The 22161-nt window shown below is 34.2% G+C and overlaps 1 protein-coding gene across 1 annotated transcript in view; it reads right to left on the bottom strand.

The window, feature by feature from the left end:
* The window catches only part of ESF1 (ESF1 nucleolar pre-rRNA processing protein), a 60045-nt gene that overhangs the window by 5399 nt on the left and 32485 nt on the right, over positions 1-22161 (bottom strand). The window contains exons 10-12 of the mRNA XM_039874461.1: positions 9106-9227; positions 7069-7156; positions 49-131 (exon numbers count right to left, since the gene is read on the bottom strand). Of these exons, the coding sequence (XP_039730395.1) occupies positions 49-131; positions 7069-7156; positions 9106-9227 (293 nt within the window). The remainder of the gene's footprint in view (positions 1-48; positions 132-7068; positions 7157-9105; positions 9228-22161) is intronic.

The following is a 22161-nucleotide window of genomic DNA, read 5'->3' as shown; positions in this document are numbered from 1 at the left end:
TGTACATATCAACTATTGGCTGATTATGTAACAATAATCATGTTTTACCTTTTGTTTTTCTATTTCGGCATCTTCTTCTGGAGATATGCTATCTTTTGCAGATTTCATTGATTTTTCCTTTTCTTTTATACCTGGCACAATAAACCAACATAGGAGGTTTAAAAATTATAAGTCTATCAGCAACAATGTCTAAACTAGGAACAAAAATGCAAGTATCTACGAATAATTTTATCAATAGATGTATAGAAACCAGATAAAGTAAAAAAACATTACTGAGAAATGACTATGAGTGATATAAATACAATACATCTGGATGGAGTGACTGATTACTATAAAGAAGTAATTTCTTCTGAAAGTAATTATATACTTTTTTGCTATATATCATCAACTAAGAATGAGAAACCATAAGATCATTTTAAGAGATATAGAAGATTTGATAAAATTCAATATTCATTCATAATAAAATACATATATTTAATGAAATTCTACATAAAATTTCATTCAAGGAAATCTTTGCAAAGATTAACTAGATTAGCTACAATAGTGATACAGTATACTAAAATGTACTACAGAGTGAAAATATCCAAAAAATAATGAACTATTTATGAGAAAAACAGAACGGTATAGCTTAGTATATAATAAAATATATCATCGTACATCACTGGAAAAAGAAGAGATTATTCAATAATTGGTACTGAGCAATTTGTTTTGTTCTGGAAGAAAAAAATCAAAGTATCACCTTAAAGTGTATGGGCAAATAAAATGCATTAAAGAGTTAAATTTAATGTATTAAAGATGGATTAAAGAGTTAAACATTAAGAAAAAAAAATCATATGAGGAAATACAGGAGAATAGCTACCTGATCTTAAATAAAAATATTTTCTTACCATAAGAATACAGGAAATCACAAAGGAAAAAAAAACCCAAAAAACCAAACGAGTGATTTGAATATATAAACTCTTAAAACTCTGTATTAAAAAACTCATCTGCAAAATGAAAAATTCATCTTTATAATAACAATTTGACAGTAACTACCTGTAAGTAAAAGTTTAACAAAACCCTTTCTCTTTTTCTAAAGACAAGTTTGATCTTTGGTTAACTTTCTAGCTCTATTATCAGGCAAAATTACTTATGATAAAAGTAAGTTCTGATTGGAAAACTGCTTGTATTTCTAGGGTCTCCAGAACTCTTGGAGACCACAAGATGTTAGATGAGATGGTCTCGTCCTGCATGAGAGATAATAATGTGCAGCAGCAGTTAAGGGCACTTGACTCTGGAGCAATTGGCCTGGGTTTAAATCTTGGTTCTACCACATTCTAGCTGTGGCAGTTTGTGCCTGTGTCCTTATCTGTGAAATGGGGATTATAATAATAGCACCTACCTTACAGGGTTCTTGTGGAGTAAATAAATTAGTAAATGTGAAGAGCTTAGTTAATGCCTGGAATATGGTACTAAACAATGCTTGCTATTATTGTTACGATAGTCTGACTACACACACACACACACACACACACACACACACACACACATGTATGTATATATATAAATAAAGATGTCTTGGGTTCCTTAGTGATCATATTGATGCCTTAATTTTTCTTCCTATTTTGTGTCTATTGGAGTGATAGGGGTTCAAGGGAAATTGACTTCAGGGTGCTAAGGTATGGAATATTAAGTCTGAAAAATAAGAAGGTTCTGATCCTAAAAAGCCATGTTCTATTACTCTAGGATGTTAAAACACAGTATCAGTTTTCTCTGTACTGCCAGACACTGTCTTTTTTGGATAAGCTGTGTTCTGTCTTTCCAATTCAGAGAAACCAACAGTCTCTAAAGTAATAACAAGTAATGTTTACACAGCACTTAGTATGTGTCAGGCAGTAGTACTGTTCTATTCACTTTACATGTATTAACTAGTTTAATCCTCACAACAGTGCTATGAGATAGATTCTTATTTTCTATAATCTTCATTCTGTGGATGAGGGAACTGAAGCACAGAGAGATTAAATAATCTGTTTGAAGTTTAGTAAGTAAAGGAACTGTAATTCACATCCAAGCACCTTGGCTCAGGCCCTCTACTGTTAACCACTACACTACACTCCTTCACTATCAAATGTCATTCTTTCTGTAACAGCCCTTTCTATTTAAAATGCATTTTGATGTGAAGTAACAAAGTAAAATACGCAGAACATATAATGATGGTTGAATAATTGGAACTAGGGAATAAAAAAAAAAAAGCCTAAAATTCAAAAAGGATTTAAAACTGCTCTATGTGCATTAAGTCCCTGCTGTACTTATGCAACCATGCCCAGCCGAGAGAACATGCCAGAATAAACATGCTGCCAGGTTCACCCTTCACTATTCCCAAGGCATTTGTCTGCATTTCCAATAAACATTATTATATGCAGCCTCTCTCCCTAAAATGAAAATCTTTATTGCTATTTCAATGGTTTTTAGGGAATGATATATCTTAAGATTTTACCTTTTTCTGTTTTAAATTTGTGCATGTACTTATAAATATCATCAAAGTTTCACTTTCTTAGGGTCTGACTCCCACACTGTAAGTTTACCTCTGCTCCTATGCTCTTAAGGCAAGAGCTTCTTTTGAAGTGAATGGACAAGTGACATATATAGAAGATCATTCTATGACAGGGAAAAAAAAATCAGGCTGTGTATGATTAATACAAAAAGGAGATAAAGATCTTCGCATACAGCTGTGGGAAATAATTTCAAAGAGCCCACAATGAACTGTTCCGGATTTTATAATAACCTGGTGAAAAGTCATAAAAATAAACTTGAAAGGAAGACTGTAGCAAGGGAGGAAAAAAAGAAGCTCCAAGATGGTCAAGGTTAAAAATGATATCCAATTTTAGCGTGATGAAAATTTCTTTGCTCATGAAAAATTTACTGTGTGCTAGACTGAACTGTTTAGCCAAAAGATAAATAACGTGTAGAGATCCTTTCTGCACTGTTAACAAGATCATATTAAAAGGGCGCATCTTAATTTATTTTTTTCAAAAAGCATTTTTTCTCTTTGAAAAGTTTCAGACCTAAGTTAAATGAAGAAAAGTATGGAAATAAAAGTCCTGTTCTGAAATGTTATCTTTATTTTTCATGAATCATTTGGCAAGTAAGAAACCACATCTCTTGGGACTGCTACAAAAAGTACATATGGATTGACTCTAATAAGTTGAATACTAACAGAGACTTGAAATCAGATGTTAGAGTTTTATAGTTAAAAAAATAAATCTAAACAATCCTTACTGTGGTTACTATTTTTTTATGCAAAAAATGTAACAGATATATCAATGGAAAAAGATGTCGCAAAAAATTGAACTATAAAAGGACTATCTGTTCCATTCTCCATTACTTGTAATGTCATAGAGGTGTTCCTATAAAAAAACTTCCTTAAGAGGGTTTACTTAAGCACTTCTTATGAGAAACTGGTTAACAGAATTCACTGGAGGGTATATATGGTCTCAGTACTGACCATACAGGAATGGTAAATACCCTAGTGATTCACTCTTTTTGCATCAAGTTTCTGCATCCAAAATCACTTGCGCACAATCAGATGCAGTCTGTTATTTTCCTCTGGACCTGGGCATTCTGGCTTTGCTTGGCAATCTAGCAGTTCCTTGTGTTCAGCTCTTATACATATGGGTCCTGGCTCTGGCTTTGATCTATACAATATACTTTCAGGATTACAAGAAATAAAGGGAACTCATTAGGATTTAGGTTCTAATACTGACCACTAGCCCTTGTGCAATTCACTATATTTCTTGAGCTTCAGTTTACTCATCTATAAAGTGGGCTGAAGTTTGGTTTAGAGGACAGAATGCACATAAAAGCATTTGTAAACTGTAAAACAACATAATGTGAGCAGTACATGGTAAGCACTCAACATACTCGTTGAATGAATCAAATATGGGTACCATATTATTAAATTTTCACGGTGGGTTTATCAAACTTCTACAGTTGTCAAGACAAAGGATACATTTTAATAGGGTATATTTACATGTGATGTGCTTTATTTCATTCTTACTTTTTCAAAAACAAAATCTTATTAAAAAATTTATGTAATTAGACAATAAGCAAGTTTTTCTAATATTTCATTTCTAAAAGAAAATAACTTTCACTTCATTCTAAGAGTACGCTACATTTTAAAAATTCATTTGAAATCAAGTTTGTAGTTTAGAAAAAAGTAGAAAAATTATAGCAAATTTACAATGTAAGGGGCAAAAAAGAGAAGGAAACAGAAAAGATTTCTAGTACTCAAATTGGCTCCTAACCCTATCCAAACACCAGATTTGGCATCAATCAAATGAACTCAGTTCCTCCATATTTTGAAGTGTATAAGTTCAGCTCTATGGGATTGCCTAGGGCAAAGGTGTTATAAATGTACTCAAGTCCATCTGGCTTAAAATGTCTCTGTCCTTCTGGCTCAAATAAATACTTATAAAAAACTGCTCAACCATGACACTTAACTATATGCCCTGCTAAACATTAATGTTGCTCCTTCTCAGTTTCTTAAGCGTTCTACCTTCTAGGTACTACCTAGAAGGTAACTGACCTCAGGGTCCAATCTTGTACTCTCCTCTCATCAATGCTTTCTACTTCCAGTCCCATGGTTTGAAATACTGTTTTATTGACTTCTAAGTCTATATTTACACTGTGACTTCTCGGTATATCTCCCAGATATTACCTCCATTTGGATATCTAATTGATATTTCAAAGCAATTATACCCAAAATGAACCTACTGACCTTACTTCTCACCCAAAGCTTGTTCTTTCTTAACCCAGTAAACGTAAGAACTTTCTTTAAGAGACTCAAACAAAAATTCTAGGAGTTATGCTAAATTTCTTCCTTATCCAAGTATGCCAACAAGCCTACCTCCAAAATTATCTAGAATTCCACTCACTTTTCTCCTTCAATTTTATTACTGGCATGCCACCTAAACCAGCCCTTATCTCTCTTCTAGAGCTCTGCAAAAGCCTAGTCTCCCAGTTCTTACCAATGCCTTTATTCAATCTATTCTCTTCACAGGAACCAGCGTAATACATTCAAATATACACCAGATCATGTCCCATCCGTGCTTAAAGACCCTTCAGTGGCTTTCCACTGTCAGTAGAATTTATTACCATGACAACAAGGCCCTGCAGGGTCAGTCCTTTGTCCAGCCTAGCCTCATACCAAACTCCCTCTCTGACCATGCTCCAGCCATACTGATGTCTCAATTTCTCCAACACAAGTTCTCACCCCACAGCCTTTCTACCCACTTTTTCCTCATTTGCAATGCTCTTCTTCCAGCTCTTTATGCCTGATTTCTTCTCATTCTACAGGTCTCAGCTCTAATGTCACCATCTCAGAGAAGCCTTCTTTAATTACCCTATGTAAAGTAGCTACTCTCCTTCTTCCTCCTCATTATAGCCTTTATATTACCTTATTTTTCCTTTAAAACACCATCTTCTCATAATCTTATTTGTTAACCTGTTTAGTATGTCTTCCCTAAAACCATAGACTTCTCAAGGAATATAACCTTGCTTGTGTTATTACTGCTTTATCTCTCGCCTAGCAGAGTACCCAGCATCTGGTAGGCACTCAAAATATTTATTGATAGAATGAATAAACAAACATGGCAAGATACTATTTTTTTGGTCATAAGTTTTATGTAAAAAATATTTTCAGCCTGTTATTCTTTTGCTTTAAGAAAACAACTTAAGCCCAGATATAAATAATTACTCCTATGAGTATTCTGAAATAAAAAGTATATTGAAAGCAAGCAAATTTTATTTATACTTTCCCTTGGAACTTCTGAGACTGACTTTAGAAAAAGCTTATTCACAATTGAAATGTGCTGATTCCAAGAAATAAGCTACCCCGAGCCATCAAACCATTTAATTTGCTCTTTGAATCGTAAGTTCTGCAATCTGACCAGATTTCACATGCCAAATGAAGCACTTTGGAATGAGAACAAAAAAAACTATAATGCTTTGCATTTCTCTGTGTAATAAACTTGGTTTCCTGAAATCAGAGGATAAGACTAGAATCCATCATCTTCTAGAAATGACCACTCAGGTATGATAAAAAGCAGAACATGAAAAGTTTCCATTTCCCTTTCCAATTCCTAAGAATCTCACATGCTATAATAGACTTTATTCATCTTGATCTCCTTTTCATCAATAAAATGTCAGTGCTAAAAGGCTATAACAACCAGGAAATAATTTTGAGCAATTTTGACTTTCCTGTTGAGAACTATTCTGGCCCACTAGTCACGAGGGACAAGCAACAGGGAAACTTCATAAAATACTTCTCCTTTTACAATGCCAGCTTGGAGCTGCTCCAGGAGCAAGCCTTTTGGGGCTCGTGTGTGTGGTATCGGATCAGGCAAAATCCATGAGAACAAATGGAAAATGCTTACAGTGGTCTCTGCAACTGACTCGTCCAAGTATGGCCTGAACCTTATCACACACTTTACACATATCAAAAAGGTAAGAATGAAAGCATTCAGGGAAGAATGAGTGGTACATATGCAATGGAAACAAGGCTCCTTGGAAATAGGAAATCAGATACTAGGTAGTTTAGAGATTCAAGAAAAAAGGGGAAGAAGCTGGCTTTTAGTTAGAATGAAGCAAAATAAACTCAAAAAGGGTAACATGAAGCATAGATGTTTTTGTATATTTCAGCAGAAAAGCTTATATACATGTAAAAAATTTTTAAAATTTATAAACATATCCACATAAACATAAACATTTTAATTCTTCATATCCTTTTGCAAAGAGAGACCTGGAGTGTATGTGCTGTCCTGGAAAGAAATTCCCAGTAAACTGTTAAATTAATCAAGTTTTCAAAAGCTTCCTGTACTAAAATTACTCCTTGTATGTATAGGAGATAGGATGACACTTCCTAATCTGATCAACAGTTATACTCCACAGGACAGATCTACTAATAAGGAACTAAAGGAGGTATAAAAATTCTAGGAATTTTAAAAGAATGAGTAGCTTTTATTGTTTCTACCCATGTCATCTTTTTTTCTTTAGATTCCACCTGAAAACTACAAATGTGTGTTGGCTTACCCATTTTTTTCACTTCTTCAGCAAAGTATGGGTCATTCAAATCAACATCGGAGGGAAGTTCATCTTCACTGGCCTCTTCAGCAAGAGCCTTAAAGTTGAATATAAAATATATACAGTTTATTACAAGAACCATCACATAAATGTGAAGAAAAATAATACATCATTTATTTTAAATCACATAGTTCAATCTAAAATTAAACCAGTTTTTAAAATGGATGTTTACTGAATAACTCCCATCTGAGTCATTCTTTTGTTGGTTCAACAAAATTTTATGGAATGCTTAATAACTATAAGAAACTATGTAGAGCTTTTGGGAGAAATGAAAGTTATCAGATGCATATTGCTAAACATCATCCTGTATGCTGAATAAGACCCACCAAGCTCTAAACAGTATTTGTTTTGACATTAATATCCTTTTAAATATAGGACATCTAAGAATTTTTTCACCAAACTATTATAATAGATTCAGCAGTAATATGTTTGTAAGAAAAATTATACAATATTTATATATCTAACTACATATTTGCTCACATTTCTTTAACTTTTTTAGATCTAAACTATAGCCATATAAACTATGGCACATAAACATGTATTCGTTTCTTCAGTAATAATTTCTCGATATCAAAATTGAAGTCACAGAGAGGAAAAGGGGGGAAATAATTTTAACTTGAAGAAAATTCTTGAAACTCTTTTATGTATGGAGAGCCTGTGGTGTTGGAAGGGTTCTGCTGGAATCACAAGTCCAGTACGTAGCACTCAGTCTAGAACAAATTGGGCACTTAATAAATGTATTTTTAATGTTATTGATTTAAAAAAAGTCTATTCTTAGACTAATGAAGGGAAAATGCCTACCAAATGAAAATTGAAGAGAATACTTGCTAAAGGTCTCTGAAAGTGACAACCGACTCCATCAAGACCTACCTGTAAGTCTTTCAAGAAACTGAGGGCTTAATAACTTGTGGAATTATTCCATTTAAAAAATATTTTACTGCTCAGTTTTAAAGGAAGTTCTAGGGAAGAAGAAAGGCAGCATATCGATGGGGGCAGGGCTCTTACCCCATTCCTCATTTCACTATCCATTACTAGCAACACTGACCATAATAGGAGTACAAAAATTACTCCACTGCATCATTTAATTTTGTAGCCCTCTATTTTACAAGCACTGAAGGTCACAGCTGTATTATGTACATTCTTACATAGTACATAGATAATACAATATAGTAGAAAGAACACTGGAGAAAGCTGGAGTTTGGCCATTAACAAGCTATGAATCCTCAAACGAATTACTTAATTTTCTAGAACTGTAAGACAAGAGGGATGGACTAGAAATAATAGATTCCTCAAGTTGTAAAGTTCTGTGATTAGTGGTATCATATTAAGGCAATGACTTTAATGCCAGAATGCTGTATTTTGATGACAAGATGAGTATTTTCAGTGGCGAAAACCATTAAGTGGTCTCTGTCATTCCTAAGGACTCTAACTTTGAAAAATATGTTATCCCTGAATCATGGGAGTCAAATCAGATTTTTCATACGTAACATATTACCACAGAGGAAATAACCTTAATAAAAAGGCTTAATGACAATAAGATGTTAAAAGATCCATATAACACTGAAAAGTGAAAAATGCAGAAATAGAAATGTATAGAAAAATTTCATTCACATTAAATACTTCCATATGTATATCTCCTTAAGAAGTCTGTATGCACCTCTCTTCCTCAAAAAACATAAAATATAATCAACCTCTGTTACATCTAGATATCAACTAAACTATGTAATTTATTTAGGTAGCATGTAAATGCAAGATATTAGAGCATAATAATTAAAGTGGCTCTGGGTTTTTACCAGGCTTTTACATTATGTAGTTTTTGCAGAAAACACGTAACCTACTGGGTTTTCTCTTTCCTTTCTCTCAAAATGGTGATGGGGCCTACTCCAGTGAGTGGTTACACACTGAAACAATGGATGCTAAACACCTGGTACCTCCTGATACATGGTTATTGTTCAATAAATATTTGGTTGTAATTATCCTTGATACCTTCTGTTTCTTCTTCAGTCTCTTTTTCTCTTTCTTCTTCTCTAAAAATTGTTCCCAAGGGGTCAGTTTATCCTTTCCTTCCAGTTTGTTTTTGACTAACTCTTCTGCACTTTCTTTAAGACCTAAGGAAAAACACAAAAATAGTTGTTTAAAATGTTCTATCTTCAGTCCCTTAAAAATGTAATTTGCCAAAAAAGGTCATTTATATGTATTTAATAGAGTAACAAGATAAAATGCAACACTGAACTTTATAATACTTCAAGATGGTAGAATAAGGTAGAATCAACATATCAAAGCTATTTCCTAATAGCAAACAATAAACCTAACCGAATCAAAACAAATAAACAAACCCAGCAACTAGATACATGATCAAGACACTATAGAAAAATCCTTTATTTAGGCTCAAACTTAATTTCTCTATACTTTTATTGCTTTGAGTCTCTTAAGAAAAATTCTGGAACAAAAAAATCTTCTCAGGGTGAAAGCCTGTATTCCCTGGAAACTATAGGTGACTAAAAAATCGATTAGTAGGGCAATCCCTGTTGAAATACCCAAAGAGGAAATAATTCTCATAATCACTCCTCGAGCACTCTGTGAGGCCAAATCTTTAAGATCAAAAAGACCGCTAAGTTCAGATTCCACTTTGTATGGTTTAATTCTTTCAATGCTGTTATTCGCTCTTGTACTTTATCTCTAACGATCTCTGTTCCTTATATTCTTCAGCTCCTGAATGATGTTTCTAGGTGGCTTATGTAGTAACTGGAGTGGGATGAGAAGGTGAAAAAAGCCCCAAGCCTGATCTATCAGTCCATCGAAATCCTCATTACTGCCAAAGTAAAGGGAATGTGACTACTGTGTTCTCTCCTTTGATAATAAAGATGTTTGTTTCATTTTGCAGTATTTTTTAAAGGTCATAGTTGGATTTGGGAAAGAGGGGGCTTCCATATTTAGATGACACAAAGTCCATTAAAAAAACTCCAATAATTAATGGAATGTTCTGAAATGCTGATATGGTCAATCCAGATCATCTTTCCAGACACATTCTAAATTCTAAGAAAGTGAAAATGATCCTAAGGATATAATAATTCCCTTTGTTTCTGATGAGCATGCTGAGATTGGGAATGTTCAGTAACTTGCCTAAGAACATGCAGCTAGGAAGCTACAAGGATGGAATCTGAACCCCTGGTTATACTATACATTATTAGCAGATACATCTAAAATGCTGGTTTGACCCAGAATAAAGAAATGATTAGCCTATGAATAAAACCTAAAGCTCTGGTGCTCAGGTTCATCACCTGCAAAATGAAGTTGCTCTAGATGAGAAGCATGCAATTCGCCCCTGCCACATACACCATTTTTTCCATCAAAGAACATATTTGGTAGAAGTTCAAATATATAAAGCAACTAAAAGTAGTGCTTTGGGTCTTGAGCCCCAAAGCACATCATGAAACAGCTATAACAGATGATCTCTAAGGTCCTTTCCTTAGCTTTTAAGCTAAGACTTAATCTCCAAATTTCTATGACTTAGAAAAGTATTAAATTATACATATACTCAAGGTTATACAGATTTGTTTTTTATGACATACTGCTGGTAGGATCATTGATTTACTGGATGCCAAATCAGAAACACAACTTTCAATTCAAAAATGTTTCTTATAAGAAAAACACAATTCACTTTACTAGACAATTTTCAGGAGAAATGTGAGGCGTATAAAACCATGTCTAAATCTCTGACTGAATCAACAGATATACAGCACTGGGAAATATAAACTTGGATCTGCTACTTGGGAGGAAGTAGCAGATCTTGACAAAATAAATCAATTTCAAAAAACAAAAAAACAAAAAAAACCCCAAAGTAAAATAATTTATATGTAATGCAAAAGGGTCAGCACATAATCAGTTCGGTCTCAAATTCTAAGCATACAGTATATTAGATATGATGGATAAATAATAATATTTAAGGTATTCTACTATAATTTCCAAATACATTAAAACTTTATTACTCCAAAATATTAAGTAATATATTTAGAGATCTTTTTTTCCAACAGAATGCATTCTCTGATTACAGTCATGCACATTGTACATTGACAAGGATACCTTCTGAGAAATTCATTGTTAGGTGATTTTGTCATTGTGTGAACATCAAAGAATGCATATACACAATCCTAGATGGTATAGCCTACTAGATATCTTAGCTATATGGTATAGTCTATTGCTCCTAGGCTACAAATCTGTACAGAATGCATTATACTGAATACTGTAAGCAACTGTAACACGATGGTAAATATCTGTGTATCCAAACATACCAAAAACATAAAAAAGGCACAATAAAAATGTTGCATAAAAGATAAAAAATGGTACATCTGTATAGGGCATTTACCATGAATGGAGCTTACAGAACTAGAAGTTGCCATGGGTGAGTCAGTGAGTGAATGGTGAGTAAATGTGAAGGCCTAGGACATTATTGTATACTGCTATAGTATACACTGTATACTTTATAATAAATACCATACAATTTAGGCTAATTAAAAAGTTTTTTTTCTTTAATAATAAATTAACCTCAGCTTACTGTAACACTTCACAAACTGTTAAAATTTTTTACTTTTTGAATTTGTAATAACGTTTAGCTGAAAATACACACTGTACAACTATACAAAAAATATTGTTCTTCATATCCTTATCTTTTTCTATTATTCATTTTTACTTTTACTTTTTAAGCTTTTTTGTTGTTGTTGTTAAAAACTAAGACACAAACACATGCATTAGCCTAGGCTCACACAAGGTCAGCATCATCACTATCACTGTCTTCAACTTCCATATCTTATTCTGCTGAAAGGTCTTCAGGGGCAATAACTGGCATGGGGCTGTCATCTTCTATGATTACAATGGCTTCTTCTGGAATACCTTCTAAAGGACCTGGCTTTAGACTCTTACTAAGGAGGTGTCACTCTTTTCAGAAGTATATCCATGGTGGTTTCCTTGGTTTGTTTTTTTCATCATAGATTTACTTGTAAGCAGATTATTAAACCATGAACATTTCTATTAATGAAAATCTTTTGGTGTTGAGGTCCATGTTTTCAAAATTTTTAAGGAGCTTGTTGAGGTCTGCAAAAGTTTCTGCTAAACTATTCACTGTGAATTTTCTTGGGGGTTCTTCTCCTCTTCTCCTGCAGTTTCTTTTTCTCTTGCCTCAGTCTTTTCTTCTTGCCTCATAGCATTTCTCTGATGATTAGTGAACTTGAGCATCTTTTCATATGTCTATTGGCCATGTGTATTTTCTTTTTGGAGAAATATCTTTTCAGGTCTTCTGCCCATTTATTAATTGGATTTTTTTTTTTGCTGTTGAATTGTATGAATTCTTTATATATTTTGGATATTAATCTCTTATCACATGTACCATAAGCATATATCTTCTCCCATTAAGTAGGTTGTCTTTTCGTTTTGATGATGGTTTCCTTTGCTGTGCAAAAACTTTTCAGTTCGATGTAGTCCCATTTGTTTATTTTTTCTTTTGTTTCTCTTGCCCGAGGAGATATATCCAAAAAGAAATTATTGGTAGCAATATCAGAGAGATTACTATGTTTTCCTGCATTCCTGCTCCAGTTCCAACAATTTCTCATTATCAATTCCTCAGGAACCACCTCCAAGAGCTCCTCAATGTCATCCTTATCCTCACCCAGGTTAAAGTTGTTTGCCATCTAACCAGAGCCTTGGTGATTTTTGTGATCTCTTCATCCTTGGCAAATCCTTTGAAGTCTGTAATCCTAGTAGATGCTGTAATCCTTCCAAAATTGCATCAGTGTCTTTTCAGTGTCTTCCTCACTTGCAGCAATAGCCTGAGCAAAGATCCTCCTCGGGTAGGAGGCTTTAAAAGCTATTATAACTCCTTGATCCACTGGTTAGATAAAAGAGGTGGTGTTTGCAGAAACACCGCTTTTGGAATGGGATGAAAACCACCTGTAAAAGGAAGATGTCTGGGAGCATTATTAACAATAAGCAAAATCTTGTAAGGTATGTTATTCTCCAAACAGTACTTCCCATTTTGCTAACATAACAATTCAGGAGGGCGTCTTCGAAGAGAAGCTGAATCATCCATGGTTTCTTACTGTTCCTGTTGCACATTGATAATCTACACTTATTGACAATGCTTGAAGGCTCTGGGGTTCTCACTGTGCCAGATCACAAAAGGTTTCAATTTGTAGCCTGCAATACTGCCCCCAAGCAAGACTGTTAGCCCTGTCCTTAAAAATTAAAAGCCTGGAGACCTAGCATTAACTTGGGCCTCCTATGGATGAAAGTTCTTTTAGGCATCAGTTTCCAGAATATGGAGGTTTCAGCCATATATCAAATATTTGCTCTGACAAGTAAATTTCCTCCATAATCAGCTTACCTAGTTTCCAAAAATTCTTCAGATGCTTTCACATTAGCACTTGAGGGCTCACCACTCACCTTCACATTATGTAATAAATCGTTTAAACCACCCACAGCTGGCAGTAATTTCAATATCTTGGCTGGGTCCAGATTTTCTTTCAACATCACATTTTTCTTTGACTGTAGCTATCACGATGCTGAGAGCTATACACTTGTGTCTGGTCTTCAATTCAGGTCATCAGAAGTTTCTCCATGTCTCATAAAGGCCCTTCTTGAATTTTGTTTTGTTTTGTTGCCTTCAATAAAGCAGATCTTTTAACAGTTTCCATCACTTTGTTCTTGTTCTTCAAGACCATAGCCATGGTGGAATGGGACATGCTTAACCAGAAAGCAAGAATCATCACTGATTTTCCACCTTTGTAGTCCTTAATCACTTTTAATTTAATTTCCAGGTCAATCCTCCTACTGGCAATATTAGTAGCAGATTTTGTATGCTTAAGGGCTACGGCGAACAAAACAACATGAGATTAAATCATGCACAAGAGAGAAGGATGCAATCAAGAGACATGTTAAACACGAGATGTATGAAGCTGTGGCCTGAGTAACACGGCATACCATTTTACAGCAAACTTTTTTTTAATAGGTAGAAAGAGTACACTCTAATGATAAGCAGTATAGTAGATACATAGACCAGTAACACAGTCATTTATTATCAAGTATTATGAATCGTACATAATTGTATGTGCTATACTTTTATACAACTGACAGCACAGGTTTGTTTACTCCAGCATCACCACACGCACGTAAGTAATGCTTTGTGTTATGATGTTACAATGTTTACATCACCAGGTGATAAAAAATTTTCAGCTCCATTATAGTCTTATGAGACCACCTTTGTATATGCGGTCTATCACTAACCCAAACGTCACATGACTGTAATTTTGATCCTTGAAACTCTACTTCTAGCTTAGCGCAATGCTAAGGAAGGTTGTTATTGTCTCTTTTAGGTGAGTAAAACATTAGTTTGATATGTTTCGATCTGTACAAATGTTCACTCTACATGTGAGTGGGTCTTGACCTTTTTTGGGAACATGAATACCTTCAGATTTTGATAAAAGCTATGGAATCTCTCCCCGAAACAATGTACTGGAAAACTTGCATACGATGTTCAGGATGTTTAAAAGATACCCAATGCTCATCTCTATGTCAGGATCTAAGGGCCTCAGGCTAAGAACATTTTCAGGAGCTGTAGAGGTCTCGGGGAAGACAGGAATCCATCTCCCACTACTTCAAAACATTGATATTTGTAGGTTCTACATCAGGTTTTCTCATTTCAGTACTACTGTCATTTTGAACCAGATAATTTCTTTGTTGTGAAGGATTATCCTGTGTATTGTAGGGTGTTTAGCAATCTCTCTGGCCTATCCACTAGATGCCAGTAGCCACAGTCATGAAAATCAAAAATGACTCCAGATGTCGCCAAATATTCCCATTGGGGGGCAAAATCACCCCTAGTTGAGAACTGCTGTTCTAGAAAATGATTAGAAAACATTTCTGGGAAGGCCATCTCATTATTTGTATTATATAAATGATGTGGGGTTTTTTGGGGGGTATCTGATTATATAATGTCTTTTTCGCTTTAGAAGTTTCATGTGAGCATGCTTTTTCTTCCAACTAGACCAGAGGCAGCTAAAGTCACCTTCTTTTGTATTCCATAATATTTAGCACAGTGCCAGACACATAGTAAGTACTTAATAAACACTTAACTGATATGTCTTGAAGGAGAGATTCTTATTTCAAGCCAAGTGTTTGATCTTTCATGTTTGGAACATATTTTCTCCAACAGAAAATGAATCAAAACTTTAAGATCTAAATAAATGGCCTGTATTCCAAAGTGATTCATGTAAGTTTTTTTTTTTTTTTCTTTTTAAGGACCTATAGCTCTAGAAATAATTCATGAAATACTTAGTCCCAGGAAATATTTTATATTTTTCTGGTATTTAGTTTGTTTACAACAATAAAGAAATAATATCTTCAGTTAAAATATAGTCTGTAATTTTCTGCCTGGCTCTCACTTAATACACCAAAAGTAGAATGACAAACACATTGCAATGAATTAACACACCACCACGATAACTTAAAAATGCTTTGTTCTCCTTGTCATTATGAGGTCATTTAAATCTCTTGCCACAGATCACAGTTGTTTATGTTCTAAGTTCTTAAAAATATGCCCATCCCAGAAGTTTCTTGGCATACACACAAGAACATTCTTCAGACAGTTGTAGCCTTATTTGAGGCTATGTGACTGAAAAACAACTTCATTATAACTGCTTTTAGTTTTGTACAAATTTGTTTTAAAAAATTTTAAATGTATAGTCAAGAACTGACAGGTTAGTTAAAAATAACATCAACAATCCTACAAGTAAGGGGTAAAAAACTCTTTCAAAGCCAACCATGAACACAGATGAGTCAATTAGGACAATAATAATTTAAGCACAATCCATTCAGAATTATTTTGGCAGTTAGTATACATATAAAAACACTTCAAAATATTCTTTCAAAATCCATTAAAACAAGAATATACATTCCTCCTGACTGTACTCATTTGAAATATTTAAAGTCTTCAAGGGATAGGACATGGTAAACTTAAATAACTCAACTAGGTACTATAATTGGTTTTGTTTATAAAAACAAAATGCATATTTTAAGATTTCTGATATAAGCTGAAAATGGCACTTATTATTTCAACGAGGACTTAGGATCCATTGAGAATATTTACCAACACTTATGGCACAATCTTTATTTATGGTGGCATATTTAAATCAGACTGTGTAACAATCAATTCTAAAAGTAACTTTTGAAATATAACTAACCACTATCACCCAAACCCTCAACTTGGAAATTACTCTGGGTACAAGGGTTCCCAACCTTATGGACAGGGAACTACAATGCACGAAATTAAAAAGTAACACCACAACTTTAGCCCTGGGAACAATAGTAAACAGCAAAAATTACTAATTAGCCAGGGCCAGTAAATGCCCTTTGTATGCACTTAATCCTTTCAGAAAACCGTTATATCTACTACAAAGAAACAGCACAGATAGCTATAATACAAATAATAAGGTTAAGAGGGTATAGGCAAGCTACTTAGATTGGGAACTGCTTCTATTATAACATTTAATTCTGTATTTCCCAAAACATTGATTAAAGTATCCATAGATAATACCCCCAAAGTATAAGCAGAATAAATAAATGATGATGCTTTTTGTTGCTGCCGATTGTCTAAAAGCTACTTCAGTAGGGAGGAACTGTTTTATATTTGTCTAGAATTTGACCTTAGCATACTCCACCTTCTTCTAAATTTCCTTTTATTCTCCCTCCAAATGATGTCTTCCATTTGCAAATACAGAGCAGGTCCTCAAAAAACATTTTGTTCAATGTCGTTTTGTTATAATGTATAGGAACTTAACTCTTGTTTATATCAATTAGCCCATGGGAAATTGATTTCTTTAAACATCTTTCTGCTTAAAGTTGGAGAACGTATCAAAGACGTTAAGTGAGGACTTACTGTATTCAGTTTACGGTGAACCAAGCTGTCTCTGCTTTTTAGAATGTTCTTAAATCAAATGTTCTTAAAAAGCCAACTTTGAATACAAGAAATTTGGGCCTCATTAAGGAGCTATTGTTTCCTATATTTATCTGTGCTTCACTGTATGTTTTCTTTGCCTTTCAAGCAGTTTGTGATCACAGTGTACATAATATTAAGCTGTCTTAATACTAACAGATGAAAATTCTGGCCAAGTCTGGTAAGACCATTATGCTATTTATGGCAAAGAGGACTGAAGAACTACTTGTTCTACTGTTATTTTTTTATACATAATGTTTATAGACAAGGTGGAAAATAGATGAAAACTTTTAAATGAATGGCCAAGATGTAAGAAAACAAAGGGAATTTTTCGGAGCCCAGTCACAAGAAGAAAGCTCAAATAAAAATGTTAAGCTAGCTCAGAAGCAGGGAGTTTTCCTTGAAGACATACACTAATATGCTATGGTGGAGTATGAATCTTGAGTTTTAGTGGGCTGCTGGCCAAGGAGGCGGGAGACAATGTCTGGAGCCTGATTATGGTAGACAGTCCAATCAGACACCACTACCACGAAGCCAGGATCCTTAAGGGTGCTTTAAGTGGGTGCTGCTCCTCCTTTGACAACTCAAAGGTAACAAACACATGCCTGTTTGGGTTTTGGCTATGGGCAGAACAAGGAAAGTAAAAATACATTTTTCCCCCAGAGAATTTATAACTAGCTCATAAATCCATGGGTTTGTGGCTGGAATTTGTGCTATCTGTGTGGCCCCCAAAGCCCTAATCCAAAAATTTGGTTTCAATTGGTCTGGGATTGGAAGTGCCCGTAGGCACCTGGAAAAATACTCTTTAAAAGAGGCACTTTTGACCCAGGCCTCTGAGAATTCTCAAAGGTAAAGAAAGACCCAAGAACAATGAGATCACAATCAAAATTCATTATGAACCAGAGTAAGCAGAAATAAAATAATACAAGATAGACCTAGAAAGATTATAAATTTTGGAATTATTGGATATAGAATATCAAATCAGCACATTTAAAAAAACAAAAGAAAAAATAAAAAAAATAAGATTATCAACAGTACGAGAAAGATTTTGGGGAAAAAAACTTCCTGAAATAAAAAACTTAACTAAAATTACAAAGTCAATGGCCAAGTTGAACAGCAAGACTATACAGAAGTAAAGAAAAAATTAATGAACTGAAAGACAGAACTGAAAAAATTACCCAGCATGCTACGTAGATTCAAAGGTATAGAAAATATGAGTTATCAGATGGAGAATGAGAAGGTACTACATATATCAAGTAGGATTTCCAGAAGGAGAAAATAGAGATGAGGAAAACGCAGTATTTTGAGAAGTTTTCAGAACCTATGAAAGATACCAATCTTTAAGATTCTGGGTATCAAATTAATTCTAAGCAAGATTAAAACAACAAGCAAAAAATTACCTAGATATATTACAGTGAAAATCTGAACAGTATTTTAAAAGCTAGGGACAAAAGGCAGCACTGTAGAACAAGGTTAATTCTTTTCTGACAGGGCCCAAAAGTGGGTCCCTGAACCCTGGGATCAATATAACGTGTTCTTTAGTTACGCTGGCTTCTTCACTTGAAATTTTGACAAAATGAGTCAAGGGCAAGCCTTGTGAACTCACAATAAATTTGCCCCTCCCTAGGAAGAGTTTAAGAAGAGAACTGGCTTGGCACATCCATGGCAACTGCAGTAACCCTTAACCTCCCTAATCCTTAACACTCAAACAGTCTCACTACCAAAATCTGCCTGAAACTTACCAGGAATAATCCCTTTGTGCCTTTACCCCTATTCATTATGGTCACTACAAAATTCCCCTAATCATCAGGTTCTCCCTAATCTCTCATGTTCTCATTCTCTGGAGTTAACTGTTACCATCTCCCTCCCTCTCTAACTCTCTACCACTAAATTCTCTGGAATTCACTCACACTACATCATCAGTAAAAATTTGATTATTGTAATTCTGAACATTTTCTTCATCTTCTTGCTCTAACTGAAATCTGGCTCTTCCCTGAGGATACTGCACACCAGCAGCCTTTTGAAATGGTTTGCTGTTGGTGGTGATAGTTTTCTTCACAGACCCCTCATACCAACTGGCCTAGAGTGGAGGTAGGTATGTAGGGGGAAAGTGGGGGAATCATTATGCCCTTCATCCAGTTTTAAGAAGTATGGTACTGGTCCAGGGGTAGGCAGACTAATTAACCAATAAAACAGAGCCAAGTAACAGATTCATGCAGTTTTGAAACTCTGGTACATGACAGAGGTTAAAGTCATATTATTGGGGGAAAAGAGAGTTAATTCAATAAATGAAACAGAATAAAAAAGATTTTCCACATAGAAGATGAAATTGGATTCCTTATAAACTCCTGATGGATAAAGGACTTAAATGTCAAAAGCCTTAAACTGTTCTACTTTTAGGAGAAAATAAAAGTGAACGTGTCTCATTTGTATAGAAAAGGATTTCTTAGATAAAACACAGAAAGCACTAATTATAAAGGATTATTTGATAATATTAAAGTCAAGAACATTTTTCATCAGACAATACTTCCAACAAACTGTGTGTGTGGGAAGTGGAATTACGTGAAAATACTTGCTATCTTATAAAAGAAAAAGGACTAGTATCAAAGATAAATAATTACTCCTAATATTCAGCAGAAAAAGCACAAACAATATAACAAAAAATGGCCAGAAGAAATCTACGAGTATTTCACTGAGAAGGAAACATATATGGCCAATAAATATAATGAGATGTTCAATTTCATTAGTGAAAAGAGAAACGCAAATCAAGCACTATTGGTGGGAATGTAAACTAATTCCACCATGTTGGAAAAGACTCTAGTATTTCATCTCGTAAGGTTAAATATTCACATACCCTATGATCAGTACTTGATAAATACCCAGAAAAACTAAAACACTTACCAGGAGATGTATACAAATGTTCATAACAGCATGATTCACCATATTAAATATCTAAGAACAACCCAAATGTGTATCCAACAGAAGAATAGATATATAGACTATGGTATATAGCGGCCAAATGAATGAGCTACAGTTACACAAAATATGGATAAATCTCAGCAATATGATGTTGAGTGAAAAAAAAAAATCAGTTCCAAAAGATTTAAAAATATCTAAAACCCACGCCACCTCCATGTTAACAAAGTTAACAACTTTAAGGAGATATAGTTCATATAATACAATTAATCCATTTAAAGTACATAATTTAATGGTTTTTGGTACATTCAGACACGTGTAACCATCACCACAGTCTATTTTAGATCATTCTCATCTTCTCATAAAGAAATCCTACTTCTCTCCCTGAAAGGACAATCTGAAACACTCTCCCTTCCCTACAACCACTGATTTACTTCCTATCTATAGATTTCCCTGTTCTGGATATATCCTATAAAATACATGGTCTTGGTGATGGGTTTCTTTCACTTAACATAAAATTTTCAAGGTTCATCTACTTTGTAGCATATGTCAGTTCATTTTTATGAACTCATACTTTTTAGAAATACTTATAAATGAGATGAAAATATATAAAATGGAAAGCAAAGTGAATACTGAAATCTAGATAATGGTTATTTTAGGTATGGAGAAGCAGAGGAGAGCAAATGGATAAATGTAAGTCATTGCGCAGTTCTATCTTCTGTAATGGGTTCACTTATTAATCATTAAAAATAAAAAAGGGTCGTGCTGGACCAATACGAGTGTCTTAATTCAAGGATTATAATTAATCTAATTATGTGAAACAGGTACACAGAATAAAGAGACGAGTTTAATAAATTTGACTATATAATTTTTGTTCTTCAAAAGACACTATAGAGTAAAAAGACAAATCACAAACTAGGAGAACATATCCGCAAAATATATGACTGATAAAAGACCAGCACAGAATACATGAAGAACTCCTATGAATCAATAAAACAAAGAACACTACATAAAATGGTGAAAAGACAATAGGCATTTCACAGATCAAGAAACACAAGAAATGTTCTTCCTTATTAGTAATTAGGAAAATGCCTGAGCTATCCTTTGAAAACTTAAGTCAGGTCTTATCACTTCCATTTCCCATCTCATTTAGAGTAAAAGCTAAAGTTCATCTAGAGGTCTACAAAACCTTTTATTTAGCCATACGTATCCTCACTCTTCTACTATTTTGCACTCCATGGTTCATTCTGCTAGAGCCACATCTGCCTCCTTACTGTTCTTGGACAGATCAGAAATGCTTCCCCCTCAGGGCTTTTGCATTTATTGTTTCCTCTACCTGAAATGTTCTTTCCTAGAATAACATAGTGTGTACTGTCCTTTCTATTAGGCTTCTGTGCATATGGCACTTTCTTAATGAGCCTTCCCTCACTGCCCTATTTAAATCGCTACCTGCTCTTACCCTTGAATCTCCTATTCCCTTGAAGCCTTTTTCTTTTTGTTACCTATTTATTTGTTTACTAACTCTCCTTCTCTCCCCTCCTCCAACCCACAAACACTAAAACATAGGGCCCCATGAAGGCCTGGACCTTTCTCCATTTTGTTCAGTGCTCTATTTTCAGAGAAAAGAACAGAGCCTGGCAAACACAGAAGGAATTCAAATATTTGAGAACAACACACAAAGTAAAACCATAATGAGCTACTGTAATTACTTACATAATCAACTGGCAAAAACTGAAAAGCCTGACAATATCAATCAATGGTGAGGATAAAGAGCTATGGGAACTCACATTAGTACTTAGAGTAAAAAGGTACAAGCACCTGGGAAAACGATTCGGCATGACCTTCTCAAGGTAATTATGCACGTGTTCCACAATCAAGAAATTCTACATATATCTAAGAAATTCTATATATACTTAGGTGACAAATCCAAGAATATTCACAAAGGCACTGTTTACAACAGCAATAAACTACAATAACTGGTAACAGAATAAATACGTTCTGATATATCTATAATGGATTTCTATGTAGCAGTGAAAATCTTCATGCATGGATACAGGTAACTCTCAAAAACAGAATGTTAATAACAAAAAAGCGAATGATAAAATAATCATAAAAGATGCTTTTATAAAGCTCCAAATTAATAA

This window comes from Pteropus medius, unplaced genomic scaffold (genome assembly GCF_902729225.1).
Source record: "Pteropus medius unplaced genomic scaffold, Ma_sr-lr_union100, whole genome shotgun sequence".
NCBI lineage: Eukaryota > Metazoa > Chordata > Mammalia > Chiroptera > Pteropodidae > Pteropus > Pteropus medius.
The sequence above is the reverse complement of the archived record's forward strand: the minus strand, read 5'-3'. Positions and strand labels throughout refer to the sequence as shown.